The sequence below is a fragment of the Gamsiella multidivaricata genome (assembly GCF_025024155.1).
Source record: "Gamsiella multidivaricata strain RSA 2152 chromosome Unknown BC939scaffold_81, whole genome shotgun sequence".
NCBI classification, from domain to species: Eukaryota; Fungi; Mortierellomycota; class Mortierellomycetes; order Mortierellales; family Mortierellaceae; genus Gamsiella; species Gamsiella multidivaricata.
Window position 1 is genome coordinate 1 of NW_026251789.1, and position 17,798 is coordinate 17,798.

General features: G+C 50.4%; 5 protein-coding genes across 5 annotated transcripts; 2 read left to right on the forward strand and 3 right to left on the reverse strand.

Moving 5' to 3' along the window:
- BC939DRAFT_307851 (uncharacterized protein) lies at positions 1-703 on the reverse strand. The gene has a single exon (XM_051551435.1). It carries the CDS (start codon positions 669-671, stop codon positions 147-149), a length of 525 nt encoding a protein of 174 aa, XP_051408044.1. The 5' UTR covers positions 672-703; the 3' UTR covers positions 1-146.
- A 3,479-nt stretch (positions 704-4,182) lies between these two features.
- On the forward strand, positions 4,183-6,991 carry BC939DRAFT_522805 (P-loop containing nucleoside triphosphate hydrolase protein; the record flags this gene model as incomplete). The annotated part of the gene is made up of 7 exons (XM_051561230.1): positions 4,183-4,387; positions 4,946-5,215; positions 5,363-5,467; positions 5,709-5,964; positions 6,105-6,237; positions 6,538-6,828; positions 6,929-6,991. Coding segments are annotated over exons 1-7 (1,182 nt in total), but the record flags the coding sequence as incomplete, so codon positions are not given.
- A 2,603-nt stretch (positions 6,992-9,594) lies between these two features.
- Positions 9,595-12,499, forward strand: BC939DRAFT_464061 (uncharacterized protein). The gene is made up of 2 exons (XM_051557325.1): positions 9,595-11,654; positions 12,103-12,499. The coding sequence occupies exons 1-2, from the start codon at positions 10,067-10,069 to the stop codon at positions 12,240-12,242; spliced, it is 1,728 nt and encodes a 575-aa protein (XP_051408046.1). The 5' UTR covers positions 9,595-10,066; the 3' UTR covers positions 12,243-12,499.
- Position 12,500: 1 nt separating this feature from the next.
- Positions 12,501-16,889, reverse strand: BC939DRAFT_464063 (uncharacterized protein). Its single transcript, XM_051557326.1, has 8 exons — positions 16,153-16,889; positions 15,410-15,517; positions 15,254-15,316; positions 15,130-15,156; positions 14,613-15,032; positions 14,470-14,511; positions 13,237-14,368; positions 12,501-13,146 (listed from the first exon to the last, which is right to left on the reverse strand). The coding sequence occupies exons 1-8, from the start codon at positions 16,708-16,710 to the stop codon at positions 12,584-12,586; spliced, it is 2,913 nt and encodes a 970-aa protein (XP_051408047.1). The 5' UTR covers positions 16,711-16,889; the 3' UTR covers positions 12,501-12,583.
- BC939DRAFT_464065 (uncharacterized protein) lies at positions 16,863-17,608 on the reverse strand. Its single transcript, XM_051557327.1, has 2 exons — positions 17,316-17,608; positions 16,863-17,201 (listed from the first exon to the last, which is right to left on the reverse strand). The coding sequence occupies exons 1-2, from the start codon at positions 17,503-17,505 to the stop codon at positions 17,020-17,022; spliced, it is 372 nt and encodes a 123-aa protein (XP_051408048.1). The 5' UTR covers positions 17,506-17,608; the 3' UTR covers positions 16,863-17,019.
- Positions 17,609-17,798: the final 190 nt, after the last annotated feature.

Sequence of the window (17,798 nt, forward strand, 5' to 3'; positions counted from 1 at the left end):
TTCTTGCGCGTCGCAATGAGCGTAAGCAGTCTGCGATGTCGCGTGAGAGTGACGACGACGATAACGGCGATCAGGATGGGGGTTCAGGGAGCCGCAAGAGATCGTACGGCGATAGAAGCGAGCCCTTTGATGGACTCTTTTCGGATTCACTCAAGAGGCGCAAGGGCAAAACAGCTTTTGATAAGACTAAGCGCAACATCAAGCGAAGCACTAAGGGACGGTCCAAAGCATGAAGATAGAAAGAACACGACCATTTTTGCTATCTCACAATCCGTCTGCCACATTCTCCTTGCATTTTTTTTTATCTTTCGCCATTGTAACACATCGTCACTTTCGTCCTGTAGCTGTAATAAAATAACTACGCCCTGCATAAACATAACAGAGTGACAGGCCATAAATGGTGAATGCTTCTTATGATCTGGCGTTCTATACCTTTGCTCCCGTAATTTATGCTCGGCGTTCAGTTGCTCGATAAACGTTTCAACACGGAAGAAGCCATCATAGATGACTACTTTGATCACTATATGGCCGACGACGATGAGGAGAATACAGCGGGCGCTGTTGGATCGGGTGGTCTGTTTCGTCATGACGACGATCTTCCAGGACGTGCAGGAAAGATACTGCGATGATTCTGATGATTCCGATGATGGAGATGAGGAGCTGAACAACATGGTTTAAACGAAGAGGGGATGTGAACACTGGCTTTTTTTTTTTTTTGCTGATTCTTGTAGAAGCAAATGTATATCGCGACACAATAAACAGAGTTGTCTTTTAGCGGTACAATTACATGTGACTCAGGATCCACCTACCCTTCTATTTATGATACGAACGGTACAGCAGTGTCTCTCAGGTATGCAACCGTGAGAATGGAGAAGCGATTTGTGCCCATGGCTGTAAGGTGATGTGCCTGTGCCTGTGCCTGTGCCTACCCTTTAATTTCTAATACCCTTATCTTTTTCTCGCACTTGTTTACTCCACATTTTTTACCTCCTGCTTCGCCCATCAGTGTCTCTGCTCCACTATCCGAGCAAGACCCAATCCGGTCCGTGATCCAAGAGCAGCAGTGACCATACAACCACCACAGAGGCTAGCAAAGTCTCAGAAACGTTTGTCTTGAATGTCCAGCTTCTGTTATTCTTCCTCTTGTGGATATGAATGGCATCGTACTTTTTTCTGGCGCCAAAGTCTAGTGCCAGAGGATGTTTGCGACTTGGTTCTAACAGTGTCCCTTTCTCCACCAGGCAGCAGATGCTACTCCGCTCTGCTGCATCTGGCAGTCGACCACAACGGCCTCGATGGCGGCGTGACTCAGTCCATTGAGATTCGTCAAGGAGGAGCTAGGAGTTCGCAAAGGTACGGTTGTATACGTTATTTGCTGTTGTGCTTGTGGATGATGGATGTCTGTATGTCTTTTTCTCGCCTCTTAACTGTTGCCCCTCTTTGAACTGTTTCTCTTGCAGGCACTGCTTCCTTCTGCCTCGAGCGAGATGCGGCATCAACCATGCACCGTCCACTCGCAGCAAAGGCTCCAGTCCAATCAAATCTAGTGCTAGGCACGCGCAAAGGGTCGAGTGCGCCATGGATTCAAGGTAGTGGTGGAACGGTAGCGAGGAGGCAGGGGACAGTGCTGGCTGTGGCCGAACAGCAAACCACTCTCTCTCAGCTAATGAACGATGGTCTCCAAGGCCGTGAGATTGCTAGTCGCGAGTTCGGCTTTTCTGTGGAGATGGCCAATGTGTACGGGATGCAAGAGGGAGAGGATGAATGGGATATTGTCATAGACAATGGGGAATGGGGGAGAACGATGAGAAGGGATAGCAAAAGACTACGGGTGATGCGCAGTGGAAGAGATCAAGAGGGAGTACAAAACGAGCGCGGGAGAGGGCGCAGGGGAGCTGCGCAAGGTTCGCATAGTTTCCTCTAGTATGTTTCAGTGGCATTGCACATCGGTTCGTTTGCTAACGACATTAACGCTAGAAAGCTCCTTCGTTATTTTGTCGACCACAACCGGTCGTGTCAAGATGCACCTGTTTCGAAACATCTCAGATTGCCTTAGCAGCAGCTACACTTCCAGACGCAGCTGTATATAGGTGCGCAGGATAAGACCTGCCATTGCAAAGACAAAGGACAAGAACGACATTGATACCGAGAGCATCATCAGATGCCCTAAAACAACATCGTTGTGTTTCAATCAAAACCACAGCAACGGCGATGACATTGAAAAAGACCTCAAGACCAGCAGGACCCGAGTTCGAGGCCCATCGTCTAAAAGTCTCATTGTCTTGTGTCATGCCAAAGCTCAATAGTAAAATCAGTTCTTGGGGCACGGCTACAAAGATGGACTTGGGCACAAATGAGGAAGAGGACATCGATGAATGTGATATATTGACTTGGAAACACTTGAATACTGATCGTTATATCAAAGGTGCAGATCGTCAGGTGCAGATCGTCAGGGCACTCTCAATCCGGCAGTGATGAACGCGTTTAAGGTCCTTTGACCGCCAATTCAGATTCCTTGCCCTTCACGACATCATCAAAAAAAAAAAAAATGCGAACGTGTAGTGCTGGTGCCGATGAAGTCCTTGGTGACAATGTTCAACTGCATAAAGGGGGTTTCGTATACGAACTCTGCGCTCATGGCCTATGCGCTTATATGGGGTTCAAGTCGATGTCATATGTCGGAGGTGATGATGTATAGCTCGTAAAACATTATTTTAGCAAGCGGGCTCGGCTCTTCTCCACTGTTTCAAGTTGTTGTTGAGCAGGATCACACTATAGACCGCATGGCATGGTGCGGCATGCATAGGAACTTAGGACGCGTGTCCATTTAGCCGCGCTCTTGTTTTTTTTATTTGCAAGCTGAAATATGCGCGGGAGCTGCACCATCAGGTACTCGGTGCATCTCTAGACTGAAAGAGAGGGTTCATTGGCAGGGCCTGAAGATGGTTAGCACTCGAGCAAGCACAGGGGAATGCGCCCAACCTCACGCTCAGAGTTCAGATGCGGAGTGCCGAAGACCGGGCACCGCACCCATGTGTAGCCAGGAGATGCACATGGGTGTATGAATAACAACATTGCATCGCATGCATCTGCTCCCAATGCACTCCGCTCCTCCACAGATCGATTTGTAGCGGGCTCACACACTCTAATGTAAGTGTATATTTCTGTGCGGTAGACTAGGCCCATAGGCAATGTCCGCCCATCGATTGTCCCATCATGGGTCGGACTCTGTCCTCACATATGAGCGCATTCTGGAGTCGAGTGCAATGTTTGTCTGTTGTGCTTCGCCGTGCTTTCTCTTCTCCCTTTCTTTCTCTTCAACATCAACAGCATCACCAGAATCATCATCCGAATCATCCGAATCACATCCGCATCTTCTCATCCTCACTCTGTAATTCCCGTTCATATTTCCCGTGGGGAATACCCCAATCATCCCACCCACGCCCACACTCTTGTGCCACCCCCTGCAATATTTGTTGTTGTTTGTACCATATCGTATCGCATCTTCTTCCCACCTCCTCCCTTCTGCGTCCTCTGCTGGTCAGTGTTCTGCTCCTCCATTCTTACTAACATCCATACCGCCGCACGCATCGTAGCAGTAAACCACAACCACAACCACAACCACCCAGCACCCCTAGCCCATGCCTGTGTCGCCCAGTCGATCACACCCTGCACTGCACTGCACTGCACTGCACTTGCACTCGCCATAACCATCCCTTGCGCCTTTTCCGCTTTCTTTCCCTGTCCTCCTTGTCACACTTCATATCATTCACTTTACACTTTACACTCTACACTCTATTTCATTTTCCTTTCTTTTCCTCCTCATTGCTGTCGACCTCATCAACCCTCTCCTTCTCTCTTTCCCCCCCTTCCAACTGTCCTTTCCTTTTCCCATGCACAGGCACACTGGTTCCTCTTGAATACTAAGAACGAACCTCTGCCGTAGGTTACTCCTCCTCCTCCTCGATTTGTATGGCACCTCTATCTTTATCCCACTGCCACTTCCTCGTCTTCTCATGGACGAGTTATCTCCGTCTGCTATCCTGCTCTACAGATAGCCAGACACACCCGCCCCCTTCCCTTTACCCTTTTCTGCTCTCCCTCTCACTCTCTCTCCTGTCGGTTCATTCGATCCGCGGAATTCTGAATCAGTCTCTTGTCGTCTGTCGCAATCACTCATCCAAAAAAAAAAAAAAAAAAAAAACGAATTTCGAACTGACCTGGTGTAGTTCTTCACCCTCTCGCCTACGATAATACAATAGTGCATAGTACACACGCGCAGTTACTCACTCTCCTCACATTGCCAGTGCCTGCCTGATATCGATGACTGGACAGTCTCAGGCACACGGCTCGTCTGCGCAGGCAATCGAGACCTCTGTCCAAGTCGGTAAGATGCTCTCTCTTAAATGCCCTATCGCTTTCCCTCTGCCTCTGGAACACCAGGAACACCAGGAACACCAGGAACGCCTGGAACTCACGGGAATGCATGGGGACACATCTGCGACGGAAAAATCTTTGTCTTGCGTCGCAATCGATGTGTCAGCCTATTTTCGGCCTCTGCAGCCAGCACCAGTCAGCCAGCCCCATACGCCGACCAGCATTTTTGCATTGCGAGAAGACAGACACACTGCCACGCAAGACTTTTTAGATCCTGTTCAATTGCTCTGGCAGATGCTCACACTCTGGTTCTACATTTCCGATAACATCTGAGGTCTGAGGAATGGAAGTGGACGCTTGGTCAAATACCAACCATCACTTGTGCAGGCTGTACTCTTTACCGGCCAAAAGGAGGATTTCCGCTCTCAATAATTGCTCTCTCCAATTATCTTTATCAAATAATATTCGCTTGATACTAAAGAGAGTACCGGCACGGCACGGCCAGCCAGGGCAGAACCAAGGATAGCTAATGTTTATGTTTCTATGCTTGTTTTTTTCACATAAATAGCACTCCGCATCCGACCCATCTTCACTGACAGCAGGAGCCAGAACAAGTCTCGACAACGCGCAGATACAGAAGTCCTCCATGTCATCGAGAGATCACCTACACCCTCATCGCTATCGGGAGCATCATCAGGACAGCATGATCAGCCTCAACAAGTTGCAGTAGTCCCGTTGCAACGACACTTCACATTCGATCACATCTTTGGGACGGGTGCGACGCAGGAGGAAGTCTACCAGGGCAGTGTCAAGCGCATGGTCGACAAATTCATGGAAGGTAATGGCATAGCATTCTGAGACGTACAACCGTGTCCATTTGCACAACTGAGGCTGGAAGTCGCCCTCTCTCTCTCTCTCTCTCTTTCCCTCTCCTTTTTAATTTCAATCGTTAACGCGCATTTCTTTTATTATACTAATACCGCAGGCTACAATGTGACCATAATGGCATATGGCCAGACATCTTCCGGAAAGACTTATACCATGGGCACAGCAGCCCCAACAACTGAGGATCGCGGGAGCTCATCCGAGGGTAAGTGAAGAGGATGGGAATGTGATTTTGTTTTGTTGCTGTAATATGCTTTCGCTTCTCCTATGCACAGACTTTTCCATTAATTAATGCGCTGTCACGAGGGAGATTCTTTTATATGTTTGCGCGTGCAATCGCACTAAAGAAAACAGTGGTGTTTGGTAACACATGCAAACATGCTAGGAGATATTGCTAAACGTAACCATTTTTGCATCCCTGTATCTGCATTGCGTCTATCCCGTAGGTATTATTCCGCGAGCTATGACCCAGCTCTTCCAAGATGCGAGGAGACCACCCTCCGTATACCCAGGCTACAGGACCCCGCCGCCCAAGACCATCTTCCGCGTCTCCTTTGTCGAGATCTATAACGAAGACCTCATCGACCTGCTCGTCAAGGGCGACTTCCGTCCCCCGGTGACCATCCGTGAGGACACCAAGGGAAACATCTTCTGGACAGGTGTTCAGGAGATTGTTGTCACGTCCGTGGAGGAGGTTATCCAGTACGTGCAATGATGTTCTGTCTATGCTAGGAAGATGCATTGTACAGCTGAACATTGCACAGTTTATTAAGTGTGCTCAATCTTTTTTTGTTAATGCTGCGGACACGTTTCTCATGTTCTTCATCTTCGATTTTCAATAGTTTGCTATGGTTTGGCTCACAGAACAGACAGACGCATTCAACAGAGATGAATGAAAAGTCGTCTCGGTCGCATGCAATCTTCAGCATCACCCTCCGACAGGAGAAATTTATCCCGACCCATCCTCCACCACCAGTTGCCGTAGATACATCCAAGCAGCGTCCACACTCGAAAACACCGAGCATCGGAAACCTTTCTCCACTCAGTGGGCCTCCAAGTGCAAACGGATTCGCACCAGGATTTGTAGTTTCAGGACGCCCAGGAACGCCAACGACCGGCAGCAGTATACCAACCCCATTCACAAGCGGAATCATGGCTCCCGGATCGAAATTGAAGCGTCAAAGCATGATGACAGATGCCCTTTCTTCCTCAGCGTCCTCATCATCGTTGAACGGATCAAGTCAACAGGCGGACGACGCAGAGCCGGAAGGAGAGTGGGTGACATTGAACAGCAAGTTCCATTTTGTGGATTTGGCTGGTTCGGAGCGATTGAAGCGTACGTCTGCGATCGGAGACCGAGCCAAAGAGGGAATCAGCATTAATGCAGGATTGCATGCTCTGGGAAACGTCATTTCTGCGCTTGGGGATCCCAGCAAGAAGGCTAGTCATGTGCCCTATCGCGACTCGAAACTGACAAGGTTGTTGCAGGATTCTCTGGGAGGAAACGCTTTAGCACTGATGATTGCTTGCGTCAGTCCGAGTGAACTGAATTTGGGCGAGACTCTTGTAAGTTCAACGGGTAATGGCTCTATGGGTAGACAGCCATGTCGTTTATGCTCTTAGCTAACGAACAATGCGCTTTTGATGCTTATCAATACAATCATAGAATACACTCAAGTATGCAAATCGTGCAAGAAATATCAAGAACTCGTCCTCGCTCAACCAAGAGATCAACATGGACAATCCCGAATACCTGCGCTCGATCATCCAAAAACTCAAACTGGAAATCAAATTGCTCAAAGAGTCTGGAGCAACAAAAGGGGCAGGAACATTAAGTGCAGGTGACAGGACGCCGACTCCAGGGCTTGACGGCGCGAGCCAGAGAGCGCTACATTCGAATCGCCATTCCATCACCTCTATCTCCACCTTTAGCCATGGAGGCGTCGACGACAGCATGAGCGAGGACCGAGCAATGTCACCCTCACCTTCTCGACGACTCTCTCATTACCAAAGTCGCGAATCTATTGCGACGGATATCAGCCATGGCTATTTAAACGCTGTTCAAGAAGAAGACGACCGGTACTCAGATACTTCCTCCTCTGCAAGGACCACGACCATGAGTACGGGCACGAATGGTGCGAGTAGCGTAGCCACCTCACCCAAGACTCGACCGAGTATTCCACCATTGACGATCCCCCCATCCTTGGACTCGAAATCGTTCCAAGATTTCGTTGAGCCAGTCATCGAGGAATACGAAAAGGTGATTTCGGGGCTGGAGTCACATTTGGCAATGACCCAGGCGGCGCTTAACCACTCGGAACTTATGCTGGAGGAGCAGCAGGGTCGAATTGACGTTATTGAGGACGAAAACCGGACGTTACTTAAGAGTCAGCAGGTACAGCAGAAATCGAGCGGCAGCGATTCAGACGATAGCGCCGCAACAGTAGCAGCAGGGAGGCAGCAGAAGGAGCTGGAGCAGCAACTGCAGAAACTGCAGGAGGAACTCCAAAACGCGGAGACGCGTAAGGCCGAAGGTGAACAACATATCCAAGAGCTGGAGGAGAAGCTTGCGCGAGAGCAAGCTGCGGCTCAAGAGCGTATCGAACAGGCCCTGAAGGAGAAAGAGGAGGAAATTCAACGATCGCAGTCCAGTTCCCCTACACTTGTGGACCTGGCCAAGGAGCAGGAGATTCAGAGGCTCTCAGAGAGGATCCATCAGCTGGAGGAGCAGTGCCGTCGGCAAAAAGAGGAAGCTGAAGCGGAGGCGGAGGCGCTGAAGTTGGCTCAGGCTGCGAGAGAGGAGTCTTCGCCGGCAGTGGCAGAGTCGGATCTGGAGAGAGAAGAGCGCGAGACAAACGAGATCAAGCGCGAGGAGGAGTTCATTGAAATGCTACAGGCCAAGGCCGCACTGGAGCTCGAGCTTGAATCGGAGAAGGCCAGGCATGAGGCATTGATTTTGCAAGTCGAGGCGTCCAAGGCTCCTCACGCTAGGACTGACAGCGCTCACGCGGAAGAGGATCACGGTGACAGTCTGATGAAGCAGCTCGAGGTCACCGCAGTGTCGCAGCCCAAAGATGCTGGCAAGGAAACGGCTCTGGTTAAGGAACTTGAGACTCAGTTGGCCGAGGCCCGTGAGTCGGAGCGTTTGCTTAAGGATGAGACCGTGACTCTGACCGAGAGACTGGAGAAGCTGCAAAAAGAGCTTACATCGGCCGTGGAGATGGAGGAGAAGCTGCAGAAGGAGCTTACATCGGCTGCGGAGATGGAGAAGAAGCTGCAGGAGGAGCTTACATCGGCTGCGGAGATGGAGGAGAAACTGCAAAGGGAACTTACATCGGCTGTGGAGATGGAGAAGAAGCTGCAGGAGGAGCTTACATCAGCTGCGGAGATGGGGGGGAAGCTGCAAAGGGAGCTTACATCGGCTGCAGAGATGGAGGAGAAGCTGCAAAGGGAGCTTACATCGGCTGCGGAGATGGAGGAGAAGCTGCAAAGGGAGCTCACATCGGCCGCGGAGATGGAGGAGATGTTGCAGTTGGCGGTCTCAAATCTGGAGGGCCGACTCAAGACGACGCAGGAGAGCGAGTCGAAGCATCTGGAGGAGCTTGAGCAGAATCTGGCACGGATCCAAGATCTGGAGGAGCGATCGACCAAAGCCGAGCAGGAGGCCTTGAAGGTCGTTGAGGAACTCAAGGCCAAGATCTCGGAGGCCAAGCAATCAGCGGAGGAGCATCTCGCCGATGAATTGCTTGAGCTGCTGGAAAAGATGGAGAAGGAGCGGGCCAAAGTCGAGGCCTTGCAGACCCAGGTCGAGAACCAGCTTGCGGAGCTGACTATTGAGAAGTCCAGAGCTGCGGAGCTGGAGTCGGATCGTGATGCGATCAAGGCCCAGTGGGAGGCGGATAAGGAGCGCATTCAGACGCTGGAGAAGGAGATTGAGGATCAGTCGGCTCTGATCCGTGAAAAGGCGGACATGATAGCTTCGCTCGAGGAAAAAGTTCTGCAGCATGAGGGCACCGTTGAGACCAGGATGCAGCTGGAGCAGGAACTTGCCCAGAAAATCAGCGAGCATGATGAGACGTTGGCGTCTAAAGCTGCGTTGATTCAAGAGCTGGAGGAGAAAGTCCTGGCACTTGAGGTGACAATGCAGCGCTCGGATGATAGCACGAAGGAGCAGGTCACAAAAGTTCAGGGCGAGCTGGAGGAGGCACTGGAGCAATTGAAAGCGAGTCAGACAAAGGAGCAAGAGCAAGGACGGATCCTGGAGGAGCTGCGTGAGAAAATCACTACTCTTGACGCTGAGGCCATCGCCGCAAGTGAGAAAATTACTACTCTTGACGCTGAGGCCATCGCCGCAAGGGACCTGTTGTCCAGCAAGGAGACTGAGCTTGCAGAGGCTGTCCAGACCCTGGAGAACAAGGTCAAGGTCGCAGAGGCTGACCGGGATGACGCCGAGACACGTCTGGAGGAGGTCGAGCGACGCTACCAGGCCGTGGGCGAGGAGATCAAGGTTCTTCAAACGAGTGTTGAGGAGCATCTAGTTACGATCGAGCTACTGCAGAACAAGCTGAGCGAGGCACAGCACTCACCGTCCTCGTCAAGACCAGCGTCAATATCCTCCTCGGTCGCAAATTTTGCCGCAGGCGAAGAATCTACGGTCATTCAGAGGCTTGAGAAGGAGAAGGCACGGTACAGAGCGCTTGTTCGCGAGAACGAGAAGGAGATCGAGCGCCTCAGCCAGGATCTGGAGTTGCTTGCATCCGAGTTCTCGGACGCGGCTACGGCATTCGAGGATGCGGAGGAGGAGATGAAGGCGAGGATTACGGAGCTGGAAACGCTCCTGGAGGAGAAGGATGCCGTTAAGCCCAACAATCTCTCGTCGACATCGTTAGCCTCGAACAACTCGAACTTGCATCCGTCTTCGGCAACCACGGCAGCACAGCTCACGTCCTTAAAAGCTGAGCGTGACCAGGCGTTGCAGTCGTCCGAGGAGCTGTCTTCGATCGTCGCGGAGCTGAATGAGAAGAACCACAGTCTGCAGGAGCGACTGCTCACGCTCGAGCGGGAGCAAGAGTCGATCAAACTGCAGCATGTCCTGGAGCAACAGGCGCAGCAGGATGAGATCCGGACGCTCAAGGACCGTGCCGAGCGGCTGGACCGCAATGCAAGCCCAAGTCCTCATGATGATGACCGAATTGTTGCGATGCATGAACGTATTCTGCGACACAAGACGTCAACTTCGTCGGATCAGCTCGTGAACGGTAAAGCGGAGGATTCGCTGGCGACGCCCCGGCAGAGCTGGAGCACGACGGCGTCTGGTTCACAGCAGCTTGGTAACAGGGCAGGACGACATGAGTCGACACTGATTCAGCAAGCGAAGCAGATCAAGATGTTGGAGGAGAAGATTGCAGAGCTCCAGGCAGCTAATGGTGCAGGTGAATCATCACCTACGGCTAATGATAACAACAGCAATAACAACGGTAGCCATGGCCAAAAGGTGCCGCCATCGGCCTCGACGTTAGCGATTGGGTTAGGTATCATGCACAAGTCGTCGGATCCTGAACTGACCCGGTTGAACTCTACACAGATGATTCCTCGTCAAAGTCTTGAAAAGATATCGCCAGCATTGCGTCCGTTTCCAACGTTCGGATCCGCGGTCAGCACACCACCGACCCCTCCACCAACAGCGCCACTTCCTCCGCCTCCTGTAGGCGCCGTTGTGGCTGCTAAGAGCATGCCGGCACATTTGACTGGAAACGCACCGCCGTCGCCCAGGATTGGTGGAGTGTTCAATCTGGAGACGGCTTCGCCGAGCGCGTCGCCAAGTATGAAACCGTCAAGGACTGGATCGGCTAATAGTCGCGCGGCTATTGCAGCAGCAACAGCAGGTTCACCTGGAGGGGCGCGTCGTGTGGATCGGGACTCGACAGCGTCGAATGTTTCAGAATCGACGCATAACAATGGATGGGCGAGCCCGACGGGAAGCACGATGAGTGTGAGCAACATTTCGGCTGCAACTGCACAGGCACTCCACGGCGTTGAGGTGAACGAGCTGAAGGGAGTGGTCGATACGTTGGCGCATCAAGTGCAGGCGTTGAAGGTTGAGCAGACGATGCAGCAGGGCAAGATTCATCGGCTGGAGGCAGCGCTTGCGGATGCGGAGGAGCGGGTGAAGCAGGCGAAGAGCGAGAGAGACGCGTCACTTGCGGAGAAGGAGCAGCTGGCGAGGGAGGTGGAGCAGGTCCGGGCGGAGTTGGCGGCGGCGAAGCAGAAGGGCGAGACGGATCGACAGGGGCTGGAGAGTTTAGTGGAGAAGGAGAGGAGGGAGAAGGAGAAGGCTGTGGAGACGCGGGCGATCATGGAAGCACGGATGGAGGAGTTGATGGCCAGGAAGAGTAAGTTTGCGTGCTTTTAAAGGAAAGAACAAGGGTGGGCTGGGACGTTTCTGTGCTTATACCTTTTTCTCTTCTCTCTTCTTCCTCTTGATTGTTATTTATCATGTCTCTCCCTCCCTTTCGCTGTGCCGTTCGCATTTTTGTTATTGTGCTTTGTTAAACTATTATATCTTTTCCATTGTTTTCTTGTAACCTTTCCTGCCCGTTTCCTCTTTTTTGTTCTTCTATCTTTCTCCTCAAACCTTTTGAGTAGACGTTCTCCCACTTCTCTTCTAAAAGCTGGTTCACCCTGTTCTATTATTATTGTAATTTCAACAATAATTACCAATACCTGACCAATTGACCATTGACCATGTCCGAATGTGGAATGTCATGTCCTCTTCTCTTGCTTTAAAAAAAAAAATAATGATCGAAAATACACGAAAAAATCGAAATCCAACAATGATAGACACTGACAAAGACCTTGGACCGCAACAGCCACGCCAATCACTACAACAAGCACAACAGCAACAGCAACAGCAGCAGAATCCTCAACAAGCTGCAAAGAGATCGAGTGTTTGGCGGATTTTTAGGAGATCGAGATCATGAAGATAATGATGTCGACACCATAGACTTACGGGAACCAAGAACAACATGCATGGCAGGACCATGCTTAGATTAGACAAAATTAGATTGGATTAGACGGCACATAGAAACATAATACCTGAGTTATGAACAACCTTAAATTCGAACATATTTCATTCCCAGCACAGCCACAGGATCATGTAATACTCAAGGCGGCTGTGCTGCTGCCGCGTTATCTAACACTGCAACAAGATGCATGAACAATCGCTACTGCGCTGTGTACAACAACTCGCTGTCTTATTATATTGAATATTGGCATTGCAATGAACGTTACTTTTTTTCCTGCTGGCTAATTAGATGGTGGATCACATCGACAGTTTGCGTGCATGTATCTGTCCAGATTTACCTACTCCGCCATCACTCTCGAGTCCCTCCTCTTCCTCATCCATGGCCTTTAGATCCCTCTTCGCTTCCAAGACATCCTCGTCCTGTAAATGCAGATGCTCCATCTCCTCCCAGGGATTTTGATCTAGATTCGCATCCAATTCTACTGGCTGGTCCTCTAACATCGATTCATCGGCCTCTACTACCTCCCTCATAAAACTTTCATTCTCCTCCTTCGCTGAGAATCCTACTTCATGGGTTTGACCAACATCAGCTTGGTTATTATCATCAATGTCGTCATCAACGCCGCCACCGTTACCATTATGATCGTTATCTTCGAGGAGACTATGGTCAACATCGAACGTCAGATCCCCCTCCATCGTCATATTGCCACCCTCATTCTCGATTTGGTTTTCCTTCTCAGCGATCGCCTGATGAATCAGGTCCCGGAATCGTTGATTCAGCGTTCGGTCCTTCACAATCTTGCCCACCTCACCCAGCGTCTCCTCCGTCGTCTTTTCACCCTCATTAAACGCGGCCACCACTGTCCATTTCGAAAGAAAAAGAAAGGAAGAAATGGTCAGAAAAAGTCAAAATGACTGCAACTTAGATTCAAATCCTGAATAAACCATACCGCGTGCAAACATCCCAAAGGACGAGGCGTCCATAGAATCTCGAATCTCCTTATACAACATCGTAAACGCACTCGCATCCACCCCACCGCTACCGCTGCCGCCACTCTTCTCTACTCGATTTTTATTCGCAGTGCCCTCTGCGTGCTTGTCCGCTTTGTCTCCATATGAAGCGATCTGTCGGTATTGGCTCTCCTCCCTCTGGTTCCTCGCACTCGACTCATATCCAGATGCACGGATATTATGTGGCGTACTCGTATATCCCGCTTCAGAATTATTGCGCTGAAGTACTGAGCGACTGCCCTCGTTCACCGTTGAATGCGCATACGCTTGTTCATGTCTATGTCCAAGTACGACTGAGCGACGATAGTCCTCATCATCAGTGTGCTGGTGGGATCCATGGTGACTGTGTCCAGCAGCACTCTTTTGTGCATACTCGTTTTCCTCCTCCAGTTGTTGCTGCTCCTCCTGTTGCCTCAGCAGCTTCAATGCCGCTGGTGAAAGGCCGCTTGCAGGCAATGTATCTGATCCAGATCTTTGCGGTCGTTTCGTGATCTGCGAGACATTCAAGGCGCTGGATTTCGACGGCATTACTGCGGATGTGTCTGCAAGAGTCTGCTTTCGATTTCCCTGAGGAATCGACGTTAGCGGAGATGTGCCAGAACGATTCGCCGGCTGAGTCATCGAGTTCCTGACTTTGAGACTGTAATCTTTCTGCTGCTGTTGCTGCTGTCTTGCAGTTCTGGAGGCCATAGATCCTGCGATCGATGTCGCTGTCGCACCGATCGATGCTTGCCGGGGCGACGTCGATGGTGTCGAGTTCGTAGAGAAGGAAGCCGATCCGGCCACACCTCTGGATGTTGTTGACGACGATGCAACAATCGCCCTCGCTCGGGATGACAGAGGCGACACGCTCGAATGTCTCTTGGCAGTATCGCTTGCAGTAAGAGTCGTATTAGGGTATATGGATCGAGGAGATGATGAGATCGTGTTGCGTTTGCTGCGGAGACTTTCCACCGAATCCAATTTAGTCATCTTTTTCAATCCCGTCGCAGAGCTGTCAGACAATACTGCAGAGCCACTGCGAGTTGTTGAACCGCTGCTATACTTCGATGGAGAGCGTCCGCTCTGGTTCTGAATTCAAAATCGCAAGGAAGCCGAGATTACGACGTGATTCTTTGGGAGAAAGATGAGAGGAACAAAGAAAAAACCAGCCACCAAGTAACGATGATTACCTCTGTGCGGCTCGAACTGTAGAGAGTTCTGGATTTCTTTGCCTATATATTCAGATATTCTCATGTCAGATCCAATTGTGCAGAGATAGCTCCAGAAATCAAAGGAGTCCAGAGCATTAGACAAATACAGCAATGCAGCTTACAGAAGCTTCTGTGGATGCGCGTGGACGAGATACGGCAGAATTTGGCGGTCTTTTGAAGGATGTCAAGTTTGAACTCGAACTATTCTTGAATGATGTCAAATTCAAGCTCGAACCGTTCTTAAATGATGTCAAATCTGAACTTGAGCCGTTCTTAAGCGACGTCAAGTTTATGCTCGAGCCATTGCTCGGTTTCTGGTCCCTGGAATGCACCTCCTCTCGGGCATATCGTGCTTGGCGTGACGAAGGAACGACCGATGTATCGGTGTCGTTGTCGAGCATAAATGAGCTCGTGTCTGCATCAGCGATAGCATCGTATCCAGCATCCGCATTCTCTGTGTCGGCCTCAATTGTCTCCAGTATGGATAGCTCGAGCTGTGTCAGCGACACTCCAGAATGTTGGTCCACCATTGATACAATCGCCTGCAAAGTTTCAAAGCAAGGGAAAGAGCGGCCAATTAGCGGCGTTTGCATTTGCATTGTGCAGAATGACACATTTTTTCCACTGCGCGTCGCTTGCCTTGCGGAACGTTTCGAGTTGGGCCATCTATGTGGTTGGTTGTTTGAAAAAACGGTTAGATATTGATATCAACCATTGTCCATAGAATATATGGCAGATGGCAGAGATATTAAATGCACAGTACCTCTTTTTGCAAAGCGGCGTGCTTCTCTTCTACTCGAGCCAACTCGGTGGCCATGGCCGTCATCTTTAATACAGTTGTATCAAAGCAAGACTTCTTATTAGTGGCAAACTACGATCGAATACATTCAATGCCGTAATTGCAGATTAAACATCATACCTGGGCACTCTGTTCCTCTGAAATCCACTTCCATGTGTTGACCTCTTCGACCAAGGCTTGGAACTTGTCCTCGTACGCCTGTTGTATCAACTTCAATCCTGCCCTAAACTGCATTTTATTAAGGTTTTGGGGTTGGATAATGCGGAGTGAGTATCATAATGCAAGACGTGAGCAATTATTACCCCTTGCTCTTTTCTCCCTTGCGGCACAAACGCGTGAATGAAAAATATCACTCATTAAAGTTATGAGTAGGTGGCTGCTAATCAGATTGCGAGACGGGCCAGGAACGAAGACAATGAAAAGAAAAGGTAGGAGGGGCTAGGTATGTGCAAGAAAAAGAGCGGCAAACGGCATTCGTTTTGATGCTGCTGGTCGATCGCATCAAGGTGCCAAACAACAAACAAAGAATGAGCCCTGTTTGCTAGCCAGACAATACAAAGAGGCCGATTGTGGGCTTTGTTTGTTGATGTGCACTTTTTTTTTTTCTGTGGGTGCTGTCTTTGGTGCAATTGGTCGCGTACGAGGAGAGTAGGAGTAGCCAAGTGTTTCTGTTTTCAAATGTGTCCGAAAAGCGCGGTCATTTAAAATGCCGTGGTACAAGATGTCGCTCGTTTTGTAACGCGATATTGTTGTTGTTGTTCAAGGGGAGGAGATGGAGGTGGCACTGCGCGGCATAAAAAGCGTGGTTGCGGTTACGGTTTCGGTGCGGCACATAGCTTAGTAACAAAGAGCTCTGAACATACATTTGTGTCTGCAGTGGAGAGACCAAAACCGTTGCTGCCGTTCTCACTGCGTCGATGGTTTGTTCGTCCAGTGGATGCGAGGTCTGTTCTGGAGAAGGATGGGCTACTACTATTGCTATTACTATTACCGCTATGGGTGTTGCCATGAGTACTGCTGCTGTTCTGGTGGTGATGGTGGAGGTGTTGTTGGTGTCCACTATGTTCGAAGGACTCCTCCTCGATCCTGTCCGCATGCGGATATGTGCTGCTGGTGTGTTTCCTGCTCTGTGCACCGTGTTCAACAGTTAAGACACTTCCAGAGGAGAAGGACGAGGATAAGCCCTTGGCTGGGGTTGTGGTTGTGGTCGTGGTCGCGGTCGTGTTGGTGTTGGTGTTGGTGTTGGTGGCAATACCAAGGCCGTGCCTGGATGTGTTTGCGGTGGCGACATTGGATGTTGATGGGGAAGGATGGGAATGGGCTTGGGATGAGAAGAGGGGCTTTGTAGATGTGGAGGCGGTTGAATCGGACCTTCTTGACCTCCCAGCAGCAACCCCGCGGGCCTGTCCGAAGATGGGCATTAGGAGGCAAGATGAGGTAAGGCAGGCGAGTCAATGAGGGGCGGTGAGACGCGACTGATGAAGGAAGGAAGGAAGGAAGGAGGACGGGCAAGGGGTAGAGTAGAGAAGTAAAAGAGTGGAGAGAGAGAGGGAGCGAGAGAGAAGAGACGAGAGGGAAGAGAGGAACGGAGGAGCGAAGGAGCAAAGGAGCGAAAGAGGCAGACGGATGCGTGAGCATTGATTACATGTACGTCTGCTGTGTCCTACAGCAACACCATTCCCAGTCACTCAAGTGGGTATCTTCCAGAAAGTCGCAGCCGTTTATTGTTCCTATAACTTGTCCACAGTCGATGTCGATCCATCACCGGCAGTGTCCTCGGCTGACTGGGCAAGCGCAGTGATAAGCCCAGAGTCTGCGTCCGACAGACCGGGGATGACTCCGCCTTGTTTCATCTCATCCACCATATTGTGCAGCTTGTTCCTCATCGCCACCTTCTCCTCGTCCGTCAAAGCTGTGTCAGTGGATGTAGATACCATATTAGTTTCCATGCCAGCTTATGTATCGACTGAATCTGTTACAGAAATGGACATAGCCTCATTTGGCTCAGATGGAGAGAGGCACGTACGCAGGATGGCATAGGTGCGCTCGGAGAGCTGATCAGGACTTGACTCGGGATCGATGGGGATGCAGACCGGCTTGGGAGCGTCTGTCCTAAAGGCCATTGGCGGATCAAGTGTGAGCACGAACTCGTATGCCTCCTGCACCGTAGGGAACTCGATCACCTCTCTTGACGTATTGATAAGACGAACGGGCATCGCTAGCTTCAGTTCAGGTTATTGTTGCCGAATGAAGGAGATGAATGCTGTGAAATATAGACTGGTATAGCGTCAAGAAGAGACAGGAGAGGGCGATGGGGAAAGGATCGAGGAATTGAATCAGCTCGCCTTTTTATTTTCTTGCTCAGGACGGAGTCACCTTCCTTTTTTGGATAGATCGACAACCAATAAACTGCTTAAAAAAAAAAAAAAAAAAAGACCCTGCACACTCGATCATACTTTTTCGCAGCCCTGCTCCTTCGGATGGAAAGGATCGACGAAGGAAATAGATA

Coding starts and splice junctions, on each gene's coding strand:
- BC939DRAFT_464065 (XM_051557327.1), bottom strand. CDS start 17,505: ATGCCCGTTCGTCTTATCAATACGTCAAGAGAGGTGATCGAGTTCCCT. Junction 17,202..17,315: donor GCGCACCTATGCCATCCTGC/GTACGTGCCTCT, acceptor CCACTGACACAG/CTTTGACGGACGAGGAGAAG.
- BC939DRAFT_464061 (XM_051557325.1), top strand. CDS start 10,067: ATGAAGGCGAGGATTACGGAGCTGGAAACGCTCCTGGAGGAGAAGGAT. Junction 11,655..12,102: donor GGAGTTGATGGCCAGGAAGA/GTAAGTTTGCGT, acceptor CAACAATGATAG/ACACTGACAAAGACCTTGGA.
- BC939DRAFT_307851 (XM_051551435.1), bottom strand. CDS start 671: ATGTTGTTCAGCTCCTCATCTCCATCATCGGAATCATCAGAATCATCG.
- BC939DRAFT_464063 (XM_051557326.1), bottom strand. CDS start 16,710: ATGCCCATCTTCGGACAGGCCCGCGGGGTTGCTGCTGGGAGGTCAAGA. Junction 15,518..16,152: donor TCTCCACTGCAGACACAAAT/GTATGTTCAGAG, acceptor AATAAAATGCAG/TTTAGGGCAGGATTGAAGTT. Junction 14,369..14,469: donor ACAGTTCGAGCCGCACAGAG/GTAATCATCGTT, acceptor TTTTGAATTCAG/AACCAGAGCGGACGCTCTCC.